This window comes from Vigna unguiculata, chromosome 3 (assembly GCF_037176805.1).
Source record: "Vigna unguiculata cultivar grain cowpea cultivar isolate G323 ecotype 2 chromosome 3, ASM3717680v1, whole genome shotgun sequence".
In the NCBI taxonomy this organism is placed as follows: Eukaryota; Viridiplantae; Streptophyta; class Magnoliopsida; order Fabales; family Fabaceae; genus Vigna; species Vigna unguiculata.
Window position 1 is genome coordinate 9,223,041 of NC_140794.1, and position 26,348 is coordinate 9,249,388.

The 26,348-nt window shown below is 29.5% G+C and overlaps 3 protein-coding genes across 3 annotated transcripts; all 3 read right to left on the bottom strand.

Moving 5' to 3' along the window:
- Positions 1 to 321: 321 nt before the first annotated feature.
- Positions 322 to 6,342, bottom strand: LOC114179949 (putative E3 ubiquitin-protein ligase RING1a). The gene is made up of 6 exons (XM_028066466.2): positions 6,156 to 6,342; positions 5,992 to 6,028; positions 3,096 to 3,154; positions 1,595 to 1,676; positions 1,374 to 1,494; positions 322 to 772 (listed from the first exon to the last, which is right to left on the bottom strand). The coding sequence occupies exons 1-6, from the start codon at positions 6,229 to 6,231 to the stop codon at positions 509 to 511; spliced, it is 639 nt and encodes a 212-aa protein (XP_027922267.1). The 5' UTR covers positions 6,232 to 6,342; the 3' UTR covers positions 322 to 508.
- Positions 6,343 to 11,750: 5,408 nt separating this feature from the next.
- LOC114174920 (putative E3 ubiquitin-protein ligase RING1b) lies at positions 11,751 to 18,484 on the bottom strand. The gene is made up of 11 exons (XM_028059652.2): positions 18,394 to 18,484; positions 18,247 to 18,320; positions 18,071 to 18,113; positions 15,596 to 15,642; positions 14,021 to 14,102; positions 13,809 to 13,914; positions 13,693 to 13,740; positions 13,452 to 13,559; positions 13,158 to 13,265; positions 12,785 to 13,012; positions 11,751 to 12,087 (listed from the first exon to the last, which is right to left on the bottom strand). Exons 2-11 carry the CDS (start codon positions 18,308 to 18,310, stop codon positions 12,064 to 12,066), a joined length of 858 nt encoding a protein of 285 aa, XP_027915453.2. The 5' UTR covers positions 18,311 to 18,320; positions 18,394 to 18,484; the 3' UTR covers positions 11,751 to 12,063.
- A 2,446-nt stretch (positions 18,485 to 20,930) lies between these two features.
- On the bottom strand, positions 20,931 to 24,658 carry LOC114178863 (uncharacterized). Its single transcript, XM_028064987.2, has 8 exons — positions 24,592 to 24,658; positions 23,846 to 23,901; positions 22,492 to 22,573; positions 22,281 to 22,401; positions 22,163 to 22,198; positions 21,723 to 22,061; positions 21,288 to 21,644; positions 20,931 to 21,173 (listed from the first exon to the last, which is right to left on the bottom strand). The coding sequence occupies exons 1-8, from the start codon at positions 24,624 to 24,626 to the stop codon at positions 21,156 to 21,158; spliced, it is 1,044 nt and encodes a 347-aa protein (XP_027920788.2). The 5' UTR covers positions 24,627 to 24,658; the 3' UTR covers positions 20,931 to 21,155.
- Between the last annotated feature and the right edge of the window lie 1,690 nt (positions 24,659 to 26,348).

Consider the following 26,348-nt stretch of genomic DNA (forward strand, 5'->3'; position numbering starts at 1 on the left):
AGTCATGAAACCGAAAAATATAATTTTTTTTGGACAAAGCTACATCAAACAAATTTTTAAAATTAAAGGTTCAAAGGAAACCTAAAGTGTTTTTATTTTTGGAGAGAAACAATGCAAAACTTTTTTAGTTATTATGATAAGAAAAAAAAACTGTTGGAAGAAGAAACAACTCCTTCAAAATTTGTGATTTATGGTTAATTTAACGAAATAAAATGAGCCCTCCAATATGTAGGTGGATTGAAAGAAGAATTTAGATTTCCTAGCATATGACAAAAATTGAAACATAAAAGACACTAAGGAATAACAGAAAATTATGCAGGAACTGCCGAAAGCATGTTTAATTATTATACGAAGAGAAACTAGTTTTGATAAATCTCAATTTCATGAACTGAGAATTATTAAGGTGCATTCAATTTTGCATGCACTGATAAAAGTTAAGAGAGTTATTCTGACCGTTGGACAAAGATCAAACGGCTTAAATTCCATGAGTATTTTTTCCCAGGTGAACTTATTTTTCTGGAACATTTTCATCAGCAGTTCCATCTGCATGGAGAGTGGCAGATTCTCCATCTTTATTTGGTTCAGATTCTGTCTTCTGAGCATCAGATGACGACTCTTTTCCTGCATTCTTATCATTCATAACCTCATTCTTCTCATTTCCCTTCTCATCCTTGCATGCATTTCTGATTGTTCTGCGTCTCCTTGCAAAACTTACAGCGGTTGCCTTAACCTTGTGTTTCCTCTCCAGTTCTTCTATTTGACGTTGAAGAGACTGGGAAATGGAAATGATGATTATTGTTACTCATATTACTTCAAATGTTATAATTAAACATTCTAATAAATGCAATCACTTTTAATAAACATTCATATTTGAAAGCAAAGTAAGCTACTGAGCAGAAGCACGAACATGAATTATCGAAAAAAACATATCATCAATTAAGAAGATAATCATCTTTATATTTAAGAATCACTCTATTAACTAATAAATAAAATTAATACAAAGAACAAAAAAATATAACGTCCATATGAAAAAAACCATCCGAGAATAATCATTATATACAAATTTTATAACACAAAAAAAAATACTCTCATCCTTTGATTCCAAATACACACATCCTTTCCAGAGTAATAATTTAGTTACGTTGCACAACCCTCTACTACAATAGAATAAAAAATAGTAAAACATTATCTCAAAGTGGCTTTGATTTGGGACAAAGAACATAATGGACTTAAAGTGTATTATATAGTCACTAACAACCACTCCTTAACTTGTCTCGAATGATGTAGAACTTTTCAAAAGATATAATTTTCGTAGGGCCAACATGAATCATTAATTCACATAAATGAATGCAAGGTTTAAAATGTTGTCTTACCTCGTCCTCGTACTGTGCAACATCTGGATGGATGATAGAAATGAGATGATCATAGTGGCGATCATCGCCTAGTGTGCATCCGCCAGGAAAATGTTCACGACAAACTGGGCATTCATTCTTACTGCACTCAAACCAACTCAAACATTTCAAAACCTACGACAACACTGTCCCAAAATATTCTGAGAGATGATAACGTATTAGTTCGAAGCTTGAGGACTAACCAGAGGCGTATGGCTTTCTCAATGCACTCTCCGCAAAACCGATGCAAGCATTCCATAACAATTTTGGTTTTTCGAATTACACCTTCACATAAAATGAATTCAACCATTTTCGATATATGATTTCATAGTTACAAATACAAATAAAAAATTGTTTAACATTGACATTTTTAGTGATTGAATCCTTATTTAGAAGGAAAAAAAATCAGCTATACATGTGCATTTAAAGGGCCTATTTGTTTGTTACTTCCAAGGAAAAAATGCTATTTCTTTAAATATTGATAAGTTTAAAAGCTAAAATTTCAAAAAGATTTGTTGGTGCCATTGCATATATGGTAGAAAGGAAGTAACCAAAATAGTTACTAAACAAAATAACGAAAGAATAAACAAAGCACAACACTTGTGAAGGCTTGCTATTTTGTCACATTTCACATTAAATCAGGAAAGAAATAAAATTGTGTGTTTCCTTAGCAAAATCTTACCTTAGATTTATACCAATGTGGGAGTCAAACATTTTATTGATTTCAAATTATGCATGTTGACATAATTATAAGATTCAAAAAAGTTAGATTGAAAATTCAAGCCTTGAGTTTAAATCCTAGTAAAAATAAAAAAAAGTTGAGTATCTTATAAAAATAAAGATTTATAAATTTATTATTTTTAAATTTTGGAAATTTTTGGTTAAAAATGGATATTAATTTTTTTAAGTGGATTAGACTTATATTTCCATTAATATTGTATCTTCTTAATAAATTATCCTCTTGATAAACCTAGCAGGTTATGATAAATAAAAGAACATTTTTATTTTTTTATAAAAAATAAATCACCTTTATATACTATACATACCGCATTTATCCTCCTTTTGTGAGGAGGATGACGTGTTCAAACGCTTAAGTATTGACATTAGGAAGAATGCGGTCTGATTAATGTACACTATCATTATACTATTCGGAAATTAGGTAGGGGTCTGTGCTTTAGGTAGGCATACTTTTTGCCTCATTTGTTTTGTGGATCACAAAGTTGTTCTAAATTGTGATCATCTAGTTTTGAATGGTCTTTTGTTTTGACGGAGCCAGGATGCTAAGCTAATGCATCTATTTGTCCAGGTCCTGCTTTTTTGTATAAGGGTTAGAGTACCCCTCAAGTGTTCTACTTAATTTATTTTATTCTTTGCTGATAAAAAAAAATACTATACATACTGCAAAGTTGTAAACAGGTTAATGATTTGGTTACTTTACACGGTTACTTGCATACTTTTATGTCCATTTACAAATGTCTTCTATGTCAATATTTTGGGATGACTAATGAACATATTCAATGTAATATGATGGAATTTAGATATAACATAAATTCAGATCATGTGTAATTGTTAAGTTTTTATTATAACTTGCCCACAAAAAATCAGCAAAGCAATATATTAAGACTTGCAGCATAGCATGTTTAAGAGCAACAAATTTATAGCAAAACAATAATTAAGTAATCTACCAACCGTTTAATTTCATACCTAGGCAGATAGGACACTTAAGATCTTCGCTTATATCTGACAAGTCTATTTCCATACAGCTGCAAATAAAAACCAATAAAAATGATATCAAAAAACGTAATTATTTAACCTTTCCTTAAGTCACTCGTATTCACTTAATAAAAAAAATCATTCTAGGAATAGGAAAGAGAGAGAGAAAAAATAATATTTATGAAAAAAAAAAATACTTTCAAACGATTTGACTACTTAATTAGTATACAAATCTTGTGAAGGATAAGAATAATTTATAAGTAATCTCACCATAAGTGAAGATTTTTGAAAAAGTTGGTAATACTAAACATATCCCAGTGTCAAGTTGATGTAATTTATATAGGAAGATAAAATTCTTCCTCCATGAATAAGTTCATGCTAAAGAAAATAACATCCCTGTTAAAAAAGGGTTTTACATGAATGCTGTAAAAGTAAAGCATATTTCCTTATAATTAAACATATGTTTTTTTTTCCTCTGTTAGCATCATGATGTAATCAAATTCTACATTACATTTTCACGGGGTGAAGCAAAGTTCAGCATTTTTCTTTTATAGACAATAAAAGTTAAATAAATGAAAAGGTCTTCGTTATTTCAATCCTTTAACATAAAAGTCATACATACATATTAAACACACACACACATATGATGGATTTGTTCAACATTTTGTTGCATGTTTAGATTAACTATTCATATTTAATTCACATTTGATCTAGGATCTGTATAGTATTAGTCTTATGTTAGGTGGTGATCATCGGGTAATTAATTTGATTCACCCCAACTCAAATAAACCATTGCCCCAATGCCTGCCACCAACACCCAGCTTCAAGAGGACTTGCTCGTCGCAGATTCTCTGACATCTGAACCTGCAGTGGCAAACAAGGATGCCGACACTCAACATTCGGAGGCACTTAGCTCGTCGCAAATTTTTTGGCATCGGAACCCGTGGCGGCGAATAGAGGTGACAAGAGACCCATTGTCTCTGATCTATGTGTGATTAGACTTCAATTGGGTGTGCGATAGGTGAAGATTGAGCAACTTTACCAAAAAATAAAATAGAATAAATTAGAAGTGGTTCTATTCCGTATTTTAAAGGGTCTTAAAAGCAATAACCCTAATTTGTAATTGAAATACCTAGTAATTAAATTATTTGTAATTGAATTATCTTCGTTTCTTCAATAATTATGTTTAGATAAAGTAATTGAAATATCTTAAATTTCAATTTTTTTGTTTGGATAAAGTAATTTAATTTCTATTTTATGACGAACTTAACTCTTCCTTTGAGTGTAACTTAATTTAGCTTGACATTCAGTCTGGGTTAACTCGACCTTCGGCCCGTCTCAATCTTCGACTCGGGCCAACCCAACTCGAACTTTGTCTTAGGCTGCCTGGCTTGACCTTCAGGCTATATCGGCCTAGCTTGACCTTTATCCCGAGCCGACACGTCTCAACTTTCGACCTAACTCAGGTCGTCTTGACCTTTGGCTTGAGCCGACCCAATTCGTACCTTCGTCCTGGCTGACCAAACTCGACGTTTGGCTTAGGCCAGCCTAGCTTGAACTTCGGCTTGATCAACTTGGAACGACCTTCAGCCAAACCAACCTAACTCTACCTTACTATGCCTTTGGCTTGGGATGACTCCGCTTAGAGCCATCTCGTCTCGACCTTCGATTGGGCTAACTCGACTCGACTTGGGGCCTAGACCGACTCGGTTTGACCTTCGGTCTGGGTCAAATGAGCTCGTCCTTCATCTCGTGTTGGCTTTGCACGACCTTCAACCGGGCTGACCTGGCTCAACCTTTGACCTGGGGAGACTCGACTTGACTGTCAACCTTCGGTCCGACCCAATCCAACTCGACCTTTGTCTCGAACTAGTCTAGCTCGACCTTTGGCCTGGATTGATCCATCTCGACCTTCGTTTCGGCCTTGCCTTTCTCAACATTCGGTCTGACTCTTCTCGACCTTCATCCTAGCTCGACCTTCGGCCCCTCCTGATACTGCTCGATTTTCGACCAAGCCAAGAACAATTTGATCTTTGGTCCGATCCGAGCCAACTTGACCTTCGAATCGAACCGACCCGTCTTGACCTTTTGCCCGACTTGACTTGACATTTTGGACCTATGAACTTATTTATCCTAACAAATGAGCAATTTCATAACTTGGGTAAAAGCTCTTTAAGCATGAGTGAAGTATAGAAATGAAGGACGTGCTCTTGCTAATGGAACTATTGGTGAGACTAGCTAATGGAGTCCTGAATTAACTCCTATTTGCTAAGTATGGAAGGAACTACGTATGGAATTATTAACGGACAAGCTTTTGTCTAATGGATTGGATCAAACATTTTTAAGTCTCTTAAAAACCTAAATGACTTTCTTATTTTCCGCTTTACTAAATTTTTTATGCTAATCTTTGTTGTCTACCAGTTTTGGTCTAATTCCCAATTATTCTTGATGTGCTTTTGCACATTAATTAACCTTTCATTTAAAAATAAAATCCTATAATTACAAAATGGTTGTGTTGACATAAACACACAGGAAAATGACCAACAAACTATCCCGGAGCATGCACAAATCCAATTCATGCTGAAGTCAACAAAATTAACCATCTTTGGTGAAGGATTCAACACCTAATTGAATCAATCATCCATGACCAGAAAAAAAAAAAAAAAAAACGAGACAACGTGCGCATCACTCATAAATATATGCGAAAACTACAACAAACGCTTTAAAACACATCACACAAAACAATAAACACAAAACGAACCACCCCCAGACAGAATCAAAATGAACATTAAATTTAAGAAGCAGCGAAACCGTTCGAAAAACGAAAACAGCTTATCGTGAAGTAAATGACTGAAGAAATGCAGAACGATGGATCAGCTTAACCTACATGTCGTCGTCGCTCGATGAATTGCTTAGATCCGATTCTGAAGAAAACAACGAGGCAAGAAATGAAAAATGAAAATCACAAATGATACAGTAAAGTTCGGATTAAAATGGAAGAAGCATTTATGCAAATCCAGACACAGTAATTGAGAGGAACATGAACCATACCAACTTCATTTTCAGATTGCACTTCCTCTCCGGGTTGCTCCGGTGGAGGCTCGTCGGGGAGCCTCGGTCCTGACATTATTTTGTCTCCGATGAAAAATCTATGAAGGAAATGAAAGCTTAACACGGTTCGTAGCTATCAGTGCTACGAAGCGAAACAAGGGTAAGTTGGCGAAGTGAGAGTTCAACAACGCGTTCAACCAGAGAGGGACACAAGGTGCCAAAGTGCTGCATAAATAGTGAGACCATGACTTCTACCTAGAGTTTATCAATCAGAACACGCCACGTGTAACATGTCAGGGACAGTTTCCTATTGATACGATGAAATTGAGAGTACGTAATGAAATAGTATTCAAATAATTTTAAATAAAATTATATTGAAATAAAATTATTTATGGTGAGCTGAGAACGTACAATTATTTATTGAGGATAATTAACGTAACATACAAATATATTGATTAATCTTTGCTGGCTATCATGTAAAATATTAAATTTGTTACAGCATTTAATACATGATATAAAATAATTTGTTAAATAAACTAATTATTTAGAGAAAAACATTTATTACTAGATTTAATAAAATTGTAAAAGTATTACATTTATATTAAATGAAATTGATTACTCAATAAAAGTATTTTACAAAATTTAATTTAATTGCAACAACGTATTGTTTCTGCATATTACTTGACAACTTTTTCTTCTTTGAATGGTATATATCAGTATTAATTAAATTATTTAAATGAAGTTATCTATAATTTTCTGCATCTTGAAAATAATTTTTACCAAAATAAAAAATATTACAAAAAAATAAACACGTTTGATGATAGATGTTCGTTACAATGTTTTTACTTAGTTATATAGAATATTATAGTTTTCTTTCTTATGCTAAACACGCATGCTACCTAGTTTTAGTTTTTTCTGGTGTTATTGTTCGAATATATGTATAAGCACAAGTGGCTCAATATTAGGGATGTAAAAAAAAATTACACCCCGATATTGTGGATAAAATTTGTAAATAAATATTATAAATAAATATATGCAGATAACGGGTACGGGTATTTTTTATACCTGTTAACGGGATGATGAACACGGGTATCATGGTATCCGTACTCATGGATACCCGTACCCGCTATACTTTCATTTAAATTAAAAAAAAATTATTAAAATATTAACATTGATTTTGAATGAATTATTTTTTTATCAATTAGCTTTTAAAAAAATTTCATTTCTTTGTAAACTATTATTCAACACTATTTAGAAGAGTTATTTGAACTTTGTTTGAAATTTATGAATGTTATTATTGTATTTTATTTGAATTTACAATTAAAATATGTTGTTAAATATTAATTTTTAATTTTTTTTAAATACTCGCAGATATTCGTGGATATTAAATAAATATATGGAGAATTACTACATGTACCTTATCCTCCCGATTGACATGCCTACTCAATATGAACCAGCATTAATAATATATTTCTATTACATTAATTATAAAGTTATATTTAAGAAAACAAATTAACAAATATTAATAATATATTTTTATTAAATTAATTATAATTTATGCTTAAAAGTAAAATTTATTTTAATTATTATTAATGTTTATTAAATTTTATTAATATTAAAAATAACATTTAATTAGTTGAAATATTTTTTTAATAACTTAAATTTTATTTAAGAAAAAGAAAATGATCCGTATCTTCATTATCTTATCATCAATTTTCATTAGTGTTTATTAAACTTTATTGATATTAAAAAAGATATTAAATGAGTTAAAATATTTTTTTAAGAAATTAAATTTTATTTAAGAAAACAAAATGATTAGTATTTTTATTATTTTCTCATAATTTTGATTTATATTTTTTTATCTTTATGTGATTTTTCGTTTACTAATTTGTTTTTTTTTCTATTGAGAGTTTTGGTAATTTATTAGATTTGTATTAGGATTAAAAATGTTTTTTTAGTCGTTTTATTATTCCATTTTTTTCGTTTTATAAGTTTAAAAAGTTTTAAAAAGTTTCTTGAGAAAATTAAATAAAATTAACTATAACAATTTAATAAATAATTTTATTAAAAGAACTTAAAAAATGAATTTTAAATAAAAGTCTCAATATTCATATTTCATTTAAGTTTTTCAAACTCTTAACCCGTCCAGCATTAAAACTTATCTCTAACATTTAATTATTTTGTCTATTTTTCATGTAACGTACTTTTTTTATTGAAAGAACGCGTCAATTCTTTTCCATGCCTTATCTACAAATTCTTTAAAGGAGAAGAAAATCGGAACAATTAAATAATGGAAAACATTGATAAAGCGTGTGTATTAAACTGAGATTTAATTTTCTGAATGTCAATGCCAATACTTCCACATCTGAAATTACATTGAAATTCAGGGAAAGTCTTAAACGAGATATATTTCATTCATAAAACGTCTAGTACGATTTATTATATTATAATTTGAATAAAGTTGAACCAAAAATTAAATTATTTTAAATTGTCCGAACTATATTTTTTATTTGCATTAAGTATTTTATTTCAAAGTATACACTTAGTCCAGTAAATTATAATGAATTTGAATTTAAATAGTAATATTTAAAATAATTTATCTTTTGAAAATTAAATAAATATAAGTCTAGTATAACAGTTTAAACAATTTAATATTTTTATATAATTTAACTCGGTCAGTTTTTTCTGTTTAAATTACAAATAGTCTTAATTTAAGCATGTCGTTTTATATCTATTTTCTTCATAAAAAAAGTGCCTCCATCTTTTTTATTTTAAATTTTACTTCAGACATTTAAAAATATTGTGCACATGATGATCCTTTTATGATATATATGATGAATAAATATGTTATTTAACAAAAAACTATTTATTACAACCTTTAACAGAAATATAAAATATTTTCATTTACTAAACAAAACAAATATTATTCAACAAAAATGTTTATTACAATATTTTTTTTATCAGTCAAAACAGAAAATACTATATTAAGAGATATGAAAGTATCAAAGAAAACAAAAGAAAGACCTTACATATATCAAAGATTAAACAACAAAAATCACAAAAATTTGATTCATATATTTAAACTCACACTAGTGCAGAATGTCCATTTTACCTCGCCTTATATGCTTTGGTTGGTCAGGAACCGAAGCATATAATGGCGCGGTGGCATTTTTGCAATTAGAGCCAAGTTTTAGGCCTCAGTTCTCCAAATACCTGAAGCCAAAGAGGGTATAGGCCCCGGTTCGCTCAAAACCGGTGCCAAAGAGGGGTATAGGCCTCGGTTCAGTAGGACCCAAAGCCAAAAAGTGGCTGAAAGTCAGGGTATAGGCGTCGGTCCAAGAAGACCCGATGCCAAAAGGGGGTCAATGGCTTCGGTTCCTCTAACAACCGAAGCCATAGGGTTTATTTAGGGTTCGAAATTCGCGAACCCTTCTTCCTCCCCGCGTCACAGCCTCTGTTCAAGTCCCCGCGCCAGCAGCGCCTCTGTTCGAAATTTCGCCCCTTCGTCCTCCTCAGCAAGTCAGGCACCCACAGCATCCGCGCCAAACCCTCGTCAGTCTAGGTTACCTCCCGCCGCCGTGGCCACCACCATGCGCTCCAGCGTCCGCGCCAAACCTCGTCAAATAGGGGTTTTGATTTACCCTTGAGCCGCCGCACTTTTCTATCACCGGCAAGCTGCGCTCGTTGCCATTCACAGCCTCTGGCATCCACCACCACTCCTCACCGAACTGGTTTGGCAGCGTGAGCGCTGGACATCCTGCCTCTGCCATTTTTGGTGAACCTCCACCTGAATCCTAGCTTCTGATAGGTACTGTTGGTATTGTTTGGACAGGTTCATCTGCATTTTTTTGAATAACGAGATGGGAAGTGAATGCCCTGTTGTATGATTTTGAATGTGTTTTTTATTGGTTTTTGGTTTCTGGGAGGTATCTTCGTTTAAGCATTTAATTTTTTGTGTTTGCTTTGAATTCATAAATGTGTATTTTTGTTTTTTCTGAGTTTGTTCTGGTGTGCGAGAAGACCTCAGTGTCGAAATTGAATGAGAACAATGGCAGACGAACTCCTTCAGAACTTCCAATTTGCAGAGAATCAGATTTGATTATGGACCAGCTCGCGGAACTGACGAGTAAAGGAATATGCCTCGGTTCTTACCAAGACCGAGACAAAAAACTGGGTCTATAGCCTCAGGTGATAACCGAGGCCAAAAGATGTACCTTTTGGCCTCGCCCCAATATGTCTCGGTTCCAGACCCGAGGCAAAATGTGAAAAATAATCGGGGCAGAAAGCCCTTTCTGCACTGGTGTCATGAGATATTTTTGTCTTTAGATTTGTTTTTTACTCACAATTAAGATTATTTCTTTCAGATCCAAGATTTATGTTTTTGTCTATTGTATTGTCAAAGATAAACACATAAGATATGAACATAACTCATATTGTAAGGAATTGACACCACCTCTAATCCAAATTCTTAATGTAATGAGTTTATGGGTTTTTATCTTTATATGTTGTTCAATAACTCATATTGTATTTTTACTCGATGTAAAACTTAGACTCACGTTTGAATTCACAACATTTTGTAACTATGCTTCTGTTTTTGTTCGTCTCGCTTGAGCATCTTTGTTTTAATTCAGTGATTCACATGTGTTTGTTGCGTTTTCTGTTTTCACTTCAGTTGAGTTTTCGTTTGTATTAGTCTTTTACACACTATTGTATATATTTTTCATTCATTAAATAAAGGATGATAATATTTTGATAACTTTCTATTACTTATGATGTGTCATTTTTTAAGTGGCTTTGAAATATTGAGAATGAGAAAATAGAAAAATGAAAAATCACTTAGAAGATGCCACCTAAGGTTGTAAAAGAAAGTTGTCAAAATTTAGTAGTAAAAAAATCATTTTCCTTAAATAAAATAACCTTCTCCTTTCTCCCTTTCGCTCTCTTTGTTTCGGCCCTTTTTCCTTGGCCCTTTTTCCTTGGCCTACATCTTCTTTCTCTATTTGCAACATTATGTATCTAGCCACATTTTATCTATATAATGCACCGAATAGAAAATTGTAACATGTATTCTTAGATCCTGTTAGGGTAGCATGAATGAATTCTCACCCATCTTCTACACATATGTACTTTCAAAACAAGTTTACATTCAATGAAGAGATGATTGCAATGGTGTTCAACAAAAAGTGCACGTGAAACATTTTCCTTTACAATAATCATGATAATAAACTATTTTTATAAAATTCAACATCATCACTGGGAATCAGATTGGTTGCAATAAATGTTATATTTATTAAAATAATGAAGACAATAGTGACTGTGGGAAGAAGACAGAACAACTCAAATTACAAACTTGTATTTTAAGGTTGCTTTATAAAAACAATATATATGCCTTCTAATCATAAAAAAAAAAATGAGTCTATAGACTTTTCTACAAATTTACATCAAACTTACAACAAAAGGTTAATATTGTTCAAACTTACAATGTCAACTGAACCAGATTACATACATAAAATCATGAAAATTGTGTGAAGATTGAACAAATCAAATTCCGCATTTGTGTTTTAAATTATAACAATTAGAAAATTGAGTTCAAAATCCATGAAAATATGAGTAAAACCTTGTGCTAGAACACTAATTAACGATTATCAAATACAAGTTCATACATAAATTCTTGACCAAAATATTTGTGAAATAATTTAGAACACCCGAAATCTGTAAATTGTAGAGTTTCTATGTATCCACGGTTCTGACTAACCGAAAAGGTTCAGAACCATTTTCTCTAACATGAGAGAAAATTATTGAAAGAGATAAAACAACCAGACATTTTTCAATGTTCTGTTTAATTATTCATATAAACATATAATAGTTCAGGGTTTGTTCATCATCTGCTAAACCCAAGCATATTCCGCTACTTCAGCTTATAAGCGATGAACTGCAAATAACAAGTTCAAGAAAAAAAAAAAGAGATATTAAAAGAAGGAAAGCTAACAACCCTTACAAAAAAATCATCCATTAACAACCAATTTTAATAACAAAAAATTATTAATTATTATAATTAATTACTAATTTAAATACTAATTTATAAAATAAAAAATTATTGTTTGTTAAAATAGTCACTATTATAAAAAAAATTATAACTCGTCTCTAAAATTTAGTTATATATCAAGGTTTTGTTTACAAAATGAATTAATTTATAAATTGATCACTAAACATTAATTACTAAAATTTTGAAGAAATTATTCTCTAATTAATTACTAACCATAATAATAAATATTTTAATAACTAATAATTTTTTTTTATTTTGTAAATTAACATTTAGATTGATTACAGCACTGACTAATGTTTTTTTTCATCAAAATTGTTTACTTTTTAAAAAGAAATTTAGTGAATATTTAATGGTACTAAAGGAGAAAACATAAAGTATCTAGTTATGCCTTCTACATGGTTATACAAAATTTCGTAGTAAATGCTTTTAAGAAAATAAAAATAAAATAATAAAATAATTTTATTAATTGGTTTATATATAATCTAAGTTCAACTTATAAGATGATATATTATTATATTTTATTTGCTTACGTTGTTTACATATATTTATTAAAAAGTTTTCGTAGGCCACATTTAGAGTTTACCAGATGACCACAGTTGGTGAGATTGGGAGTGTAGAGTTGACCCAAAGTTTCTTCACCTCGCAGAACACGCAATTTGTGCTTGTTTGGGTCAACTTTTATGTCACTAATTACAATATTGCCTCCTGATTCTTCAATCAAGATGTTACCACTTAAATTATTGCCTGCTGATTCTTCAACCAACAATAATTCAACTTGATTCTCCAGCAGCTCACTTTTGAGTGCAACATGCTGCACATAAAAATCCAATCAGAATTAATAATATATATATTTTAACCACTATATTTTGATAATTTTTCTTTTACAATTTTTTTTTATCGACAAAGTATATATATATATATATATATAATGATGACTTATATGGAGAGATAATAACCTTGCAGAGTGTCTTCACTGAGCAAGTAGGCCTGCATAAAAGATGTGGTTCCTCCAAACTTGGTATCTTTTGCTCATCCAAAGAGACAAGCACAAGGTGAGTATCCAACTGAAAATAACATAAGACCTAGTCACTCTATTGTATCACTGAATCATGAGGGTAACAGAATATTGAAATATTCAGACAAGAGAACTTAACAACCTTGCTGATAAATATTGTTAAATTGTGATGCAAATTTCTAGAAACTTTACTTTAATAAAATCTAAGAAACTATGGAAGTAGCAAAAAAAATACCTCCTCAGCGTTCAATTCAGAATTACGTAGAAGATCAACAAGCTTGGCGAGGCGATTTCTCCTAGCCTGCTCGCGACTAATACTGGTGTTACTCTGTTGAAAATTTGCCTGTTTGTATAATAAATTATATACTTAATGTAAAATCAGAAAAATAAAAACCCTAATTCTAAGAAGTTATGTTCAAGCGACAGCATTCAGATTATAACATCCATATTTCAAAAGTTTTTGAGCAAAGTTGCACCTCTTGAGCATTAGTCCTCTCATGCAGATGCAAAGCCACTTCCTGATCCTGTGTCAGAAAACCATGTTCATGAGTTTTTTATTCAATTAGAAGCCATTTTTCAATCGTATTATTACCTTTTTCTTGTGCACTATAGCAGAAACTAAAGCATCGTATTGTGGGTCTTCTTTCAGTGACATTTGACCAGCAACATGAACATGACAAACAGGACATTCATTGACACTACAATAAAACCAATTTGGATTCGTTAGCAGTTGTAAAAATAAACTAATGTATCCCAATACTAAATCTGTAACACAAGAACATAGATTGCAGTTTGTGGACCAACCCATGGCTCATGGATTTCTCAATGCATTCTTTGCAAAACTTATGAAAGCATTCCATCAGCGTTATTGTTTTCTGAATGACTCCTACACATAAAACGAAATAAAGTATCTTTTACTATATAATTTGTAAATTGGGAAAGCAAATAAAATATGCCTTACATGCTGCATTATTTGACATATCTAAAAGAATGATATAGATTTTTCTATAAATTTAGTTTAATTTATGCTAAAATAAAAAATGGTATTTTTTTTTTAAATCTAAATCTTACCTTAGATTTCTGCCAACATGGAAGAAAAGTTTAATAATTTGAAATAATGAAGGTCAACAATTGCATGCATGTAACTAGAATGGACTATGACAACTATTTTAGTTTCACACTTTTAGAATCAAAGAACCTTTTTATCATTTTAAAAGAAGGAAAATTATAATATGATTGTCATTTCTTAATTTTCATTCCTATAACGTGACTTAGTGTGAATTATTAATTCTTTTAAAAAAAATTATAATAATACACTAATTAATGATCACACTAAATCATGTCAGGAAATAAGAAATGAAAGTCAAAAAAATAAAAATTATAGTATTATTATACTTAAAAGAATTTGAATAATAGTTTAAACACTCAATGAATATGTGACGAAGGAATTACATAAAATAAATAAATAAACAAACAAACAGAGAGAGAACAACTTGCTTATTGCATTGTCATTCATTACGCTGACAAAAATAATGATGCTGAAAACACTCAATAAAATTTGGGAGTTTTTAAAGGAAGGGTGCGATGGAAATTAAAAATAAAATAAATGAAAGGGGTGCAAGATCAGATAATTTCGGGAATTTGGAATAATAAAGGAATCAGAAACAATACTTTCAAAAACGTTTTTTTGCATAATCAACAATGCAAGGCTTTTTGTTACTAAAATTTCAAATGATAGAATCGCTCAAAATAATGTCACAATGCCAGTTTTATTTCTTTTCTTAATACAATCTTTACTAAAGGACACTTTGAAATCACAATGCATAAGGGGCTGCTGGAGGATTCAAGATTATAATGAAAGGAGCTAATGAAAACATAAATTCTTAAATTGATTATGTTTCCTCTGGTACAACCTTAATTACAAAAAGGCATTAATTATTATTTTTTATCAATAATAAAAAATATAAATGGAGAAGCACCTGAAGTGGAGTGTGCCAACTTTTTTATACATAAAAAAAAATAAAGAATAAAATCACATAAAACTAAAAGAGAAAACAACATCTATAACTTATCAAAAAAATAATATAACAATTTAAGATAAATATTCTACCAGAAAAACAGAACAGATTTCTTGAGACAAAGAGACAAAAGAATGTTAAAAGTTTTACAAGTTCAAGAAAAAATCATTGTCTTAACTAATTTTGTGATAAGATTTTTGTTTTGTTTTCTAAGCATCTAAATGAATTGTTGTCTTATCTTCATAAAACAAAACTTTTAGTAAAGCTATCACGTTCATGCTTAGAGTAAGTTTTTGTAAGCTTATGCAAATTTTTAGCAGAGAATAGTTAAGGAAGCAGGCATCAGTAATAAATGACATACCTCGGCAGATAGCACACTGCAAAATTGACATATCTATAACCACGTGCCTGTAAATAAACATTAACATTAGCAAACATTAATATTTAATATTTTAACGAGATGATTGTCAAACTGCAAAATTCTCGACTCCTTGTCCTAGGTCAATGTATTGTGAGAAGATATTGACAACCAATAGAACAGATAGTCCACACAATAATGTTCTGAAAATTACTCAGACGATTTTTCTAAATTGTAATGAATACATAACTTTTTACACAAATCATTGAGGTGAATTTTCACCCAGCTATATATATTTGAGTTTTAAAGCATCATATTATACAAGTAATGCGCATTATTCTTAGCTTAAGAAAGCAGCGACCCAATGAAAATTGTCACTAGATACTAATGTGATTTTAGGGAGTTGCTAGAAACATAATAACAAAAGACAAGGACTAGTACATAATATCACATGCTCACTCCATTAGGCTGGGAAGGAAATTAAATCATAAACACTAACACAACTACACCACAAAAACTTTTATGACAATGAGATCGTTGTATTTCTGTTCATTTTTGTAAATTACCCGATATTTTACTAAAGAATGCTAGTTCAACTTGGATTATTAAACATAATGTTGATGGCTAGATGAGTAAGCTTAGATAGTCACTTGGTGTGTAAGACCATTTTTGAAGAACCTATGTTTTATTTACAATTACCAAGATAAATAATGCTTGTACTTAAAATGTAAATGCTCTGTTAAAAATATATTCTATTCTTTGTTGACAAACACAAAACATACACAACCATACAAGCAAGATAGAATACACATGGATCACTCATACACTACTAAAAATTCTTATTTTACATGGGTTTTTTCTTACAAATTTGTTAAAAGAATTTACAAGAAAATATTTTTTCTACTATTTTTCCAAGAATCTTAATTAACAAGTAATTTTTTTGTGAGTAATTATTTCTTAAAAAATTATAAAATTCGTAAGTATTTCCTACAAAATTTGTTGTGAAAAGTGTTTTATACCAAATATTTTATAAAAAAATTGACAATAATTTCCTGCAATTTTTTTTCACAACAAAATTTATTAGTTCTTAAGAAAAAAAATTTCAAAACAAAATTGACAGAAAATATGAGTGTTTTTTTAATAGTGATGAAATATTAGAAAATCACATCAACACTCAAATTCCACTGAAACGTGCAATGCAGAATATAATAAACACAAAATGAATCAAGTCGAGGCAGAATCAAAATCGACACGAAAATTCAAGCAGCAGTCAGACTGTTTTTAATGCAAAATCAACAAATTACTAAGTAAACAACTAAATAAAGCGAAAAGCACAAAGCAATGCTTGCATCTTTTATAAATAAACCAAAACACATAGTAACACTCCCAAAAACAATGCAAAATTTGTAAATATTTTCTACGAAAATAATTTTAAAACAAAATTGATAGAAACATAAGTTTTTTTTTGTAGTGATAAAATATTAGAAAATCATATCAACACTCAAATGCCACTGAAACACACAATGCAGAATACCGTAAAAATAAAACGAATCAAGCCGAGACAGAACCAAAATCGACACGAAAATTCAAGCATCAACCAGATCGATTTTAATGCAAAATCAACATATTACAAAGTAAACAACTGAATAAAGAGAAAAACACAAAGAAATGCATGCATCTTTTAGAAATAAGCCAAAACACATAGTAACACTCCCAAAAATAATACAAAAATTTATAAGTATTTCATGCTAAAAAAATTTCACAACAAAATTAACAGAAAATATCAATTTTTTTTATAATAATAAAATATTAAAAAATCACATCAACACTCAAATTTTACTGAAACACACAATGCAGAATACCATAAACACAAAATGAATCAATCCAAGGGAGAACCAAAATCGACACAAAAATTCAAGCAGCAACCAAACCAATTATAATGCAAAATCAACATATTGCAAAGTAAACAACAGAATAAAGCAAAAAATACAAAAATATGCATGAATCTCTTAAAAATAAGCCAAAAACACATAATAACACTCTCAAAAACAATGCAAAATTTATAAGTATTTTTTATGAAAAAGATTTTAAAATAAAATTGACAGAAAATATAACTTTTTTAGTAATAAAATATTAAAAAATCACATCAACACTCAAAGTCCACCGAAACGTGCAATGCAAAAACTGCCACTGGCAAAACCAAAATTGACATGAAAATTCAAGTAACAACCAGATCGATTTTAATGTAAAATCAACAAATTACAAAGTAAACAAGTAAATAAAGCGAAAAGCACAAAGAAATGCATGCATCTCTAAGAAATAAGCCAAAAACACATAGTAACACTCCCAAAAACAACACAAAATTAAACCATATATACACAAAAAAACCAGCATAGACAGCAAAAATCTGCATAAAAATAAGCACCATAAATGCCGATTAAAAAACAGAAGCAGTGATTAACAAAGTAAACAGCTTACTCCGCCTCGTCTTTGTCCTGGTTGCTCAAGGAACCGTTTTGCTCTGATTCAAAAGAAAACAAAAAAAAAAAAAAGTGGATTACAGACGAAACATGTGATTAAATGAAACTATGATTAAAATTGAGAAGCAGTCACACAAATCCAAACGCAGAAATTCAGACGGAAACGGCACGTACCAGCTTGAGCAGTGTGTTGCACTTCATCTTGGGGTTGCTCATGTTGGGGGTTCTGTGCTGGCATTCTGATTTCACTGAAACCAAACCCTATATGAACAAAATGAAAGCTTAAAACTCTTTGAAACTAGCAGTGCTACGAAGACAAACCTGCGAAATGAAGCTGGCAAAGTGAAGAGTTCAACAACGCGTTCACGGATAAAGGGACAGAAGATGGCCAATTTATACACAATGTGACTTGAACAGTGATGTTTGTAAACCTATGAGAAGACGCCACTTGTAATGTCTGGGACAGTTTTTCATGTTGCGTAGTGATGATGATGAAATATAACACTATTAAAAAAACTTATACTTCTTTTAATTTTGTTTTAAATTTTTTTAAAAAAAATATTTATAAATTTTGTTATAAAATAAATTATAAAAAATTGTTATCAATTTTTTCACTAAATATTTTGTATAAGATAATTTTTATAATAAATTTTGTAAAAAGTATTTGCAAATTTTATAATTTTGTAAAAAATATTATTTACGAAAAAAACTACATGTTAATTAAAATTCTTAAAAGAAAGGTAAAATAAAAATTATAATTTTTTTAATAAATTTGTAAGATAAATATTGTGTAATAGGAGAATTTTTAAGATTATGGGATGAACTTGTGATTCGAGGCTTCGAGAAAAACTACAATGGCACTTTCTGTCAACTTGTGAAAATCTGTGGGATGTGAAAAAACTATTTACACGATACACTATTCAAATACCATTAATTAACGTAGACCATGAGTAATGTATTAATAAGTTTTTTTTTTCTCTTTTATGATAATAAATATTAAATTTATTGCAACATTAAATTTAATACATATATAAAGAAACTTGCATAGACCCATAAATAATTAGAGTTTGATATCTTTTCACACATTATTAAAAACTATCAAACATTTTTATTAAAACAACCTCAATCTCATAATAAATTGCATTACTTTTAATAGTAGTATATGTGTAAATTTATTACAATAATCAATGCAGCAATAATATTATCAAATATATTTAATAAAATATTTATTACAACAACAAAATATTAATTGTTTTTGACTCGTTACTTTACAACTTTCTTTTATTCATTAATTGTATTGTATTGATATTTTTTAAAATAAAACTATATCGCAACAATAATATTATCAAATATATTCTATGATACATATATACGATGCATGTATCAGATACAACACGTATATGATACATTGATACTTTTATTTTTTAAAATAATAGGATACGATACATGATGAATACGTGATTTATGAGTATCGAAAAGTGTATAATAATTATTAAAAACATAATAAATATATAACTTTTATGTGTGAATCCAAAATAAAACTATATTAACTAAAATTGTCAACATAAAAAATATAAATTATTGTCATCATAAAAGTACCACTACAATAAAACTCTTAACAAATAACTAATTTTAGTAACAAAAAATATGTTAGAGATCAATTTCCTACTTAGAGACTAATTATTTTAGTAGTCAAAAACTTAATAAATAATGTTAATGACTAATTTAGAAACCGATTATTTTAGTAGTCAAAACTTGGTAGTTAATGTTAGTGACCAATTTAGAAATTAATTCATAATAGAAACTATTTTAATTATCAATTTAGAGACCAATTATATTTTTTTAGAACTATTTTAGTTCACAATAATTTTAGTTTTTAAATTGGTCACTATATATTAATTAATTATTTTGTCATTAAAATTTGTCACTATTCAAAAATTTTCTTATAGTGTACTACGACTTTAACAATTAGATATTTCATTAATAAGTATCGATAAAATATTCTAAAATATCGGATACGGATACGTGTCGGACACGACTACATGACCCAAGTTGTCAGTACATCACAGAATAAATTTAATATGATATTTATTACAACAACAAAATATTAATTGTTTTTGACTCGTTACTTTACAACTTTCTTTTATTCATTAATTGCGTTGTATTGATTTTTTTTTAAATAAAATTATAAATTTCTAAATATCTGTGTATTTGTTGACTAAATCTCTAATGATACCCATTTTTTATAAGACCATCTGATCGGTTATATTTGCTTGTATAAGAATGAAAAACACGTCAAGTAATAGTTGATCTTAGATTAACAACATCAACGGGAAAAAACTTGGAAGCATAAAAAAATCGATAAAGGGTGAGTTATTAAATTGGATTTTTCTCTAGCAAATATGCATATTTTTAAAACACGTCTTAAACAATTCCATTCACATAATGAAAAAGTCTTAAAACTTATTTATCCTTACTTTATTTTATTGATAAATTATCCGTAAAACAATATTATAAATATCTCTTATGTTGCGTCGACTTTGTTATTTTTAATTTGGGCACTTAAACTTTATTTATATATTTAACAAACTTTGTTATTTTATTGATATATTTTAATTTATTTATATATTTTGTTAGCATGTTAATAAGTTAGATCCATGTATTATTGATCAACTTCAAAACCACATTTTTTTTTTTGGTAAGAACCCATTTTCTTCTACTGAATAAAATATGTTATTGACTATTTATTCTCTATTCTTATTATAAGAAACTGAAATTCAGTAAAAAAAAAAAAGCTTTTTTTTTCAAAAAAATCATATGGAGGAAGAAATAAAGAAAAAGAAATGAAATGGGCAAAAATAAAATCAGATAAACATATTCTCTTGCCATCAAGAGAATGTGAGTAAAGAAGTTGGCAATATCATTAAACACATTTCATAAATCAACCAAAACTAAAAACCAAAATATGTCGTATATCCTTCAACAAAAGGACACAAAATTTAACTCCATACATAAATGACATACTCCATGACCGTCTATGATAAATGACCCGTTCTAAGTTCTTCTTTGTCTGTTGGAGCATCTTATCCACTTCTTTTATCCTATGACAAAAACAACATCATGTCAGCCTCATTGATAAATATGTATATTATATTAAATTTCATTCAATTATTAAACAGTATAGTTTAATTTAAAACAGATAACGAATTACTTACAGCTGCATTAGTAGTATCACCAAATAGAGTAATCAATTCTGAAGGAATATGTCCTTCTTTCATTTTTATGTACCCAAGCATAACACTTTTTAGTGTTTTGAAATTTTCTTCAACTATAGCTAGCTTCTCCTTTAAACTACTTACTTCTTCCTTCAGTTTAGGGTTGGCAGCTGAATCAAAATTTGAGAAACTCTCACTTAATTTTGTAGTGGATTGAAACGTAACGTTATGAACACTTCCTAATCCCACAGATTGTACACCTCCAACATCATCATTCTCCTCCTCAATATGAGCATAATCATTGGTTAATATTTCTAAACTGCTCATATTTTTACTTATTTCTTGTTTTGTCCTTTCCTGTAAATTAAAAGAAATGTTTCATCAATGTGTTTCAAGTTCTTCAACCATACAAAGAAATGATATTTACTTAAATACCTGGTGACTGAGTAGGGTGTTGCTCTGGTGAAGATTTGCAGATGAAGTTATTTCTCTATCCACATCGATTGTAGCAGATTCCTGTGGAATTTGTGTTTCTCCTTCATCTTTTCTTGTCCCGTTTTCTGTCTTCTCATCACTATCATTCAAAGCCTCATTTTCAATGGATACCTGAACTTGATCACCTGCATTATTTTTCAGCTTTCTGCGATCCCTCTTCACATCTTTACCTTTAGACTTCCTCATCCTGTCAAAAGCTACAGCTATTGCCCTTGCCTTCTCTGTTCTATCCGATGCTTCTGTTTCACATGGAACATTCTCCACACTTGAAGCCTCCATCTTCTCACAAAAGATAAACATTTTAATCATTAATATTATTACAAGCCAATTCCTCAAGTATTAACTGCAAACAATTAGAAAATGTGTGAGTACAGTGGAACCTCTTTATCATGATCCTCAACAAAACCCAATGCCTCCTGAAACAGAAAACCAAGTCCATGAAGTTTGTTATATACAGAAACAGTTTTATCAATCCAAGATGCAACATCTCCACCTTACCTGTTCCTCGTATTTATCAATATCTGGCACAAGAGCAGCAATTAATTTATCAAAATTTGGATCTTCTCTCAATGAGCGTCGACTAGGAACATGCACACGGCAAATAGGGCATTCATTGATACTGTAGTGAAACAAGTTCGAATTTGTTAGAAGAGGTACACCACAACCCAACTAAATCTATGAGATAAATAGCACAGGTTGCAGTACCAACCCTAGGCGCATGGATTTTTCGATGCATTCTTTGCAGAATCGATGAAGGCATTCCGTCACTGTTCTCGTATTTCGGATGATTCCTACACATATAATGAAATAAATTATCTTTTACTATATCACTTTATAATTAGGAAAGCAAATAAAAAATGCTTAAGATGATGCATTTGAATCGTCTTTGTCATAAAAAATTCATCCATGCAGACACTAACAAAATCTTTACTGAGATATGCATTAAAAGTTGTCATCTATATATTTACTGAGATAGATTCATTTTCAAAACTTAACTAAAAATATGTCATCAAGATTATTAGATACAAGCTAAAATTCCAGGAAAGAAAAACAATAATTCTGAAGCTATTTCATATATGCTTGAAAAAGTGGCATATGCAAAAGAAACAAAAAATTGTTACCAGAGTTGTGAAAATGGGTCGTCTGACCCGATTTGATCCGACCCATCACGAATTGGTCATTTAATAAGTAAACATAACTCGATTCACTTATAAATGAGTCAAAAAATTTAAAATAAAATTGACAAAAAATATGATTTTCTTTAGTAGTGTATTAATATAACAAATTTGAAAAAAATTTGACTTTTTCATGATGACTGAAACTATATAATAGAACATTTGCAAACCAATGTGTTTGTTTCAAAGAAAAATCCTAGAAGGAAAATTGGTTACACTATTGTTATATGTGGATGACATATTGACAAAGGAGAGAATACATTTAACAATTCACATGTTCAAAATTAGGATAAATAGTTACATATATATTATTGAATTTTACTTCATTTTTGAATTATAAATGTTAAACCTATGGAATTTATAAAATCACATAAAAGAAAGAAAAAAAAACAACAATAATTACAAATAAATACAAAGAATGTTGTAAGAATTTTTATGCAATTGCGATTAAATAGGTGTATTATTAACACCATAATTTAGTAATGAAATTGATTTGTTTTTCCAAAATTATTTATATGAGAATTTCATTTACCCAACCCACGTCAGGTGATAAGTGCATTATAATAACGCCAGGCAATTCTCATTCTGGACTAGGCAATAACTATACGTAACACGTAAAATCTTTACTAAAATCTAATGAAATTTTAACGACACATAATAAAGGGAGCTTACGAATGCAGATTTTTGAGTTGATTATCTTTCTATTGCTAACATTAATGATTATCCTACCAAGTAAAAAGCATTAGAACTAATTGTTTTCTTACCTTGCTAAACAAAACTTTCATCAAAGTTATCATATTCATAATTAGAGTAAGTATACCATATTTGTGGAACAACAAAATTTTTTGGCAAAGAATAAAAAAAACAGGGATGAGTTAAATTACATACCCAGGCAGATAGCACACTTCAATTCCTTGAAATCTGACAAATCTATAGTTATATATCTGTAAATAAACACCCATACAATAACATTAGCAAACAATAATATCTAATCTTCTATTAATGATAAATTCTCAGTCCTTGCCCTAGGAAGAAGAGGCACATGGTAATTTCTTATGGAATACCTAAGTTACTTTTTTGCTAGAATATAATATAAAAATTCAATGTTCAAGTTCCTGATTTGTCTCTTCATGTTTATGGATCCACCACTGTACATAAATATGAACTCGTGCTAAAGTTAACGAAGCTAATCATCTCAGCAAGAACTCAATCAACCATCCAAAACCAGAAAAGCACAACACAGCGCATGGATCGTTAAATATATGCGACGAAACCATGGCCAAACTCAAATACCACTGAAAGGCAGAAAAAAAAAATGATGGCAAAAAATGAATCACACACTGAGGCAGAATCAAATCAACATGGAAATTCAAGCAGCAGATAGAGCGACCAAAAGGACCACATTAGTCGCGAAGTAACCAATTAATAAAGAGCCTTAGAAAAGCACAAGAGAATGAGAATGGATGCATCACTTGTAAATGAGCAGAAACTACATCAACATTATCGAAATCCGACAATTAAACCATAGAATAGACATGAAACTAATCACACCCGGCAGAAAAATCGATAAGCAAACCAGAAAAGGAAAATCGCAAAGTAAGAAAAGCATATACGGATGAATTAGTTTAACGTACTCGTCCTCGCTCTCGTCCTCGTCTTCGTCTCCCATCGAAGAATCTGATTCTGGAGAAAACACAGAAACAAGAAAAGAAAATGAAGATTACATACAATGAGTCATTACAATTCAGATTAAAATGGAGGAAGCAGTTACGAAAATCCAAAACACAGATATTCAGAGGAAAATTCCATATACCAACTCCTTCTGCGTGTTGCACGTCTTCACGGGGTTGCTCGTGGCCGTTTCGAGGACGACGCTCAGCTGCAGACATTATTTTGTCTCCGACAAAAACCTACGAACGAAATGAAAGCTTAAAACGATTCGCAACTAGCAGTGCCACGATGAGAAACAAGTACTAAGTTGGTGCAGTGAGAGTTTAGTAACGCTTTCACAGACAGAGAAACAGAAAGTGCCAAGGTGCTACGTATGTAAAATGTTTTTCTGTTGATACTAAAACCCATTTTTAAAAGTATTTTAGTTATTAAAAAAATTAATTTTTAGATTTTATAAGAAAAATTGAAGATATGAAAATTTATAGAGTGTAAAAATAATAATACATATACATTATTGTGAGAGTGACTTGTACCTAGATGTTATTGTTGTAGCCAACAAGAACATGCCACATGTAAGATGTCAGAGACATTTACGTATTTTAGATGAATATATTGTGAAAGACAATATGTTTAATTTATTTCTTTTAAAGTTATACTGTACATATTATTTTAAATATTTTGGTACCATTTTTGTTCTTATATAAAAGTCAAATCTACCTTCTAATTAATGTTTAATTTAATTGTTGAAAAAGAAGTTTCAAAATAAATTAATCTTTCTTCATTTGACAGTGTTTTATATATTTTTTATTCTTAAAATAAGGGTGTTATAACAGTTGTAATATGTATGATGCTGTAATTAAGATATCTTAAACATTCATTTAATGTAATATTTATTATGGTATAATTAAACAGTATAATATTATAAATAATATAAAAAACGTTTGGACAGTCATTAAAAATAATTAATAAACATTGAATTTTGAAAAAAATTATTAATTAAGATATTAAATGAATTCTGACTTATTAATCATTGATATAATTTTACTTTAATGTCCATAAGTAATATATAACAATTGATAATTTATCTGATGAAAAAAAATTAAAAAAAATTAAATAATTAAATTATTTTAACTTTCTTCTATCGTTTCTCCTTCTATTTTAATTGTTTCTCTTTTGTTTTAATACGGTTAAAAAGTAAAATATAATTAAATATAAAAAATATTTAATTAACAAAGAAAGCAACAACGAAAATAAAAAAAAAAAGTAATCATTCTGTATATCAATTATCAAATAACAAAATTATAAACATCTAAAATTATTTTATTATTTAATTTTTTTTCTAACTTTTTTTTGTTTACATCAAATAAATTATCAATTATAACTTATGAATATTTTTGTCCTCTAAATAAAGTAAATTTTTATGAATAATTATTGAGGTCAAAATTCATTTATCAAATTCAATTATAGTTGCATAACACTTATGAATTAATATTTTTAATTAGTGAAGTTAATATGTTTTAAATTTTAATATAAATATAATAGAATCATTGATTATTAGTTATACCTTAAATAATGTATTCCGGTTAGCATTAAGGTTGCAAAACTTTGTTTACAATTAAGAGGGCACTTGTTAGCATTATGGGTCCTGCTAACCAATGTTAGCTCTAATTAAGAATAATTAATAACATTACAAGGAAATTTCTAAATAGTATTCAATTTT